The 4198-nt window shown below is 42.4% G+C and overlaps 1 protein-coding gene across 1 annotated transcript in view; it reads right to left on the bottom strand.

Moving 5' to 3' along the window:
• Tinag (tubulointerstitial nephritis antigen) overlaps positions 1-4198 on the bottom strand; it is a 109890-nt gene that overhangs the window by 44045 nt on the left and 61647 nt on the right. The window contains exons 7-8 of the mRNA XM_004644627.2: positions 2725-2902; positions 724-769 (exon numbers count right to left, since the gene is read on the bottom strand). Of these exons, the coding sequence (XP_004644684.1) occupies positions 724-769; positions 2725-2902 (224 nt within the window). The remainder of the gene's footprint in view (positions 1-723; positions 770-2724; positions 2903-4198) is intronic.

The following is a 4198-nucleotide window of genomic DNA, read 5'->3' as shown; positions in this document are numbered from 1 at the left end:
TCCCTCTCTCCCTCTCTCCCTCCATTGCCCACCTCTCTCTCTTTCCCCACTCCCTCCCTCTTTCCCTTTCCCTCTCTCCCTCTCTCTCTCCCTCCATCCCTCCCCCTTGACAAGGTCTCACCACTATGTAGTCCAGATTTGCCTTAAACTCATGTAACAGGCTAGCTGAAACTCATGGTAACCCTCCTGCCTCAGCCTCCCAAGTGCTGGAATTACAGGCACATGCCATCACACTCAGCTTAATTTCTCTTCAGCTAATAGAAAAAGGAATGTATATACTTTGTTTCCACTCATATTCTCAAATTTTTGCAATTCCTTATCTAATCTATTTAAACAAAAGGTGATTAAATATCTACCACTCTGTTCCATTCTTAAATATGATCAAATGTATAAAATGAGCCTCAGTGCAGACTAATCTCTTGGTACTTCAGGTGTGGCTCCTTGTTGGTCCATAATCACCTTGAAAAGGCTCAGCACCTTTTCATGAACGTGCCGTTAACATTCCACAATCCAATTCAGAAATGAGTCTAGCTTCTTAAAATGAAGTACCAGCTAATGATACAATCAGACAAGCAAATCTCTTCTCACTGCATTGATTTTAGTACTGTTGAGCTCTTCAGCGGTCTGCCCAGTGTCTTGCCTTACAGTCCTCGAAGATGAGGTCAGAGTAATGTTGCTCAGTAAAGAAATGAGCAAGACAAGGCCCGCTTCGTCCAGGCTTACCTTGAACCGGCCCGTTTTTCATTATTTCCTTCATTATCTGCGTTTCCTGGAAGGAGGAGAAGCATCAGTGAGTACCGTCGCTGCTGGGAGGCCTGCCCAGTCTGTTGTCTGCTTGCAGCACTAGCTGGTACACAGCCAGTGTGCTCGCTGCGTGACCCAAAGCGACTTGGCGCTCCACTGACGCCTGGAACCGCTCACAGGGAAGCATCACCTAGCCAAGTAGCTGAGGATAAGGTGTGCTCGTTTGTTTTACTGACTTGTATCAGTAAATAACAATTGTGAAGTCGAATTGAAATGTCATCATGTTTGGTGACAAAGAAAGAGTTCATCAAAATCAATGAAGCCATGGTGACTTAAATTGAGGTAAGTTAATCATGAAGATTAGTGGAGCCACCAGTCTTTGATCACAAGAACCATACAAAGTGACTTTTTGAGTTTCCTTGGTAACTTCAGTATGACTATTTCTTTTTTTAACAGATTTTATGATTTATTAATCAGTTTGGGATAGTGGTGTTAATTCTGCAGTTCTAAGACTTACAACCTAAACTATACACATGATGTTCCAGCGGCTGCAAACAAACATTAATAAAACCACTTCAAAGTTTATGGTAAACTAAGGAAGAAACCAACACATGATTCTCCCTGCTGACATTTATAAATACATTTTTAAAAAAGCATTTTCGAAGCACATGCATCGCGAAGTTATTCAGCTTCCTCAAGTGAAAATTGACACTAATAAATATAGCTACATAGCTATATATTACATTTTAGTGACTTTTGGTAAAAGTTGTGTTTTTTCTAGAAAAAATGAAAACTATTTCTTATAAAACAGTTGTTGCTTTCTTTATTGTTTTATAGTATTGGTTCATATATTTCTTTTCTTTATTGTTTTATAGATTTCTGTGTTGGCACCCAATTTTCCTACAACAGAGGAGTATGGATTCCATTCATTCATTCATTTGTTCATTTGTTCATTCATTCATTCATTGTCTGTACACCCTGAGCACAGGTCATATACTAGAAACTATTAACAGAAACATAGATAGATCCCACGTCTATCCCAAGCTCCTTAGGTCTTTGTGGTACAGAGAGACAATATCACAACTAATTCTATTATTATTATTTTGTTACAGAAACAAACATAAACTCCTATAATGCAAATAAAAAAGAGAAACTAATCCCACCTAGTAGTCAAAGAAAATTTAACAGAGAACAGGACATTTCGTCCTGGCCTCGACATCATGGGACACTGCACCGCCAGGAGTGGCGGGCAGCCACGTGGGCCAGGCAGAGGACTCTTCACACAGCTTAGCAGAGAGGTAGGAAAAGGCTTGTCATCTGGGGACAGTGACTACACTTGTACATCAGGAGCACTGAGAACAGCCACAGGGGCCGATGCTGAACCACATTCTGTGACAGCTCGCTGCCCCTGAAAGTTCCAGGAGGTTGAAAATGAGAAGGGGTGACAGTGAAATGACTTGTCTGGGCTGTAACATGTCACATGAGAACAGAAAGTATTTTCTCCATTGTGGCTACATTCAATTCAATAACTTGGAGGAGTGTGGCAAAAGATATATGAAAAGTAACTCCTACCACAAAAAGTCAGAGAAAAGAGTTTGATGTGGCTTTTAATTTTTTAGTGTACACACATACACACACACACACACACACACACACACACACACACACACACAGTAAATATAACAAAAAAAATCACTTCCATGGGCGGTGTTTGAATTTAAGCCAATCCTTGACGCTGTTAATGTAAATATGAAAGATGTCACCCAAACTGAAGGTCTCTACCGCCCAGTTAAAGAATACCAAAGCCTGCACTCGACAGCAGGCCATTTATCTTAGCGTATGCTAGCAAATGCCTGCGTTAGAATTTGGAGGTTGGGCCTCATCTCACTTGGCTCTAAATCCCTTCCAAATGGCACTAAGGACAGCAAGCCTCCGTGTGCCTGAGAGGTGTTCCGCGCAGTCTCGGCCAAGCAGACGTACGTTGGAGGACACTCGGTACGGGGGAGAGCACTGGTAGATCCTGTTAGACTTCTCGATGTGGTTGGGGCACGGAGTTGTGGCCTGCCGCTTGCCTCGCCCGTCAGGCCTGCTGGCCATGGCACACCCATTGGTGGCATTTAGGTCCTTGAAAAATGGGTAGCATGCGTGAGACACCAGCCTAAGAGAAATGAGACGGCAAGCAAAGACAGTATTAGCAAAATGCCACCATTACTCATCTATATTCAACCTAAGCTCATTTTATAGCCCAGGCTGGTCTCTCACTCACCATGACCCTCCTGCCTCAGCCTCCCAAGTGCTAGGATTACAAGCCTGCACCACCACCCCCAGCTATATTTAACTTTACTAAATTAAACTTCCATAATTTGTGCTAGTCAGTGACATACAGCACAGCACTGAAAATGTCAACTCCAACGCCACAACTCAATGGCACTGTATTCCTCCACGCCCCGTCATCTCTTCATTATAAATTTTAAAATCTCACTTCACCCCATTTTAATACATAATTCTCTCTGCAGTCCTGCATCTCCCAGAGATGAAAAGCAGTCAGTGGTGAAGTCTAAGTCAGTATTTTTAAGAGGAGAAGAGCCCCTTCAATCTAGTAATGTGGGAGGGCCAAATTAAGTCCGAGACGGTAACTACCTTGATCGTCCGCAGATGGGTGCTCTGATAAAGTACACAAGGTTTAGCACGAAGGCTAGTTTTCATTGTTTGGATTCTTTTGAACACCGAAGTGAGCCTTTACCTGAACAAGGCCTTGCTGCAGCACAAGGTCTGTGCCCAGAAAGAGAAAGAGCCCCCTCAGCTACAGCGAGAGGTGCCTGGGGAGGGCTGCCTAGATGGCCACTTGTCTTGTGCATATTTTTAAGTTACAGTTTTTAAATAAAACTTCAAAGATCATTTGTCGGCAGTTCATGAGACTTTGAAGAAAATAGTAGAATACTTGTTGTGCATAAATTACTAAGTTAGCAAGTATCTACACTGTATAGAAGATTAAAAATTATTTTGAGGGGCCGGGGAAATGGCTCAGTAGAATAAGTGCTTCCTGGCAAGTGCAAGAGCCTGAGTTCAAACTCCAGTTCCGAAAAAAAAATTATTTTGATTTCTGATTTTGAAACTGGACATAGCAAAGTATTAAAATTTGGCTCCAAACCTAACACAATCTCATTAAATCTAAACACAGGCAATAAGAGAAGTAAAATCATGGAATTAGAGCAACAACTCTTCAATGCTAAAATGCCCATAAAGGCATCCACTAAAGTTGGTTCAAGACAATGTAATAGTGTCTCACAGAATATACAAATTTGACACACAGGATGATAAAAACAACACTTTAGAAAACGTCATCGAATGTTCTGCAGTTGCCTCAAAGGAGGAGTCTGTGGACTGACCTACACTGACGTGGAGTCCACACGAAGCACTGCTGCCCGCTGCGGACTGTAGGCGGGGCCTCCTC

This window comes from Octodon degus, unplaced genomic scaffold (assembly GCF_000260255.1).
Source record: "Octodon degus isolate 3935 unplaced genomic scaffold, OctDeg1.0 scaffold00205, whole genome shotgun sequence".
Lineage (NCBI taxonomy): Eukaryota > Metazoa > Chordata > Mammalia > Rodentia > Octodontidae > Octodon > Octodon degus.
The sequence above is the reverse complement of the archived record's forward strand: the minus strand, read 5'-3'. Positions and strand labels throughout refer to the sequence as shown.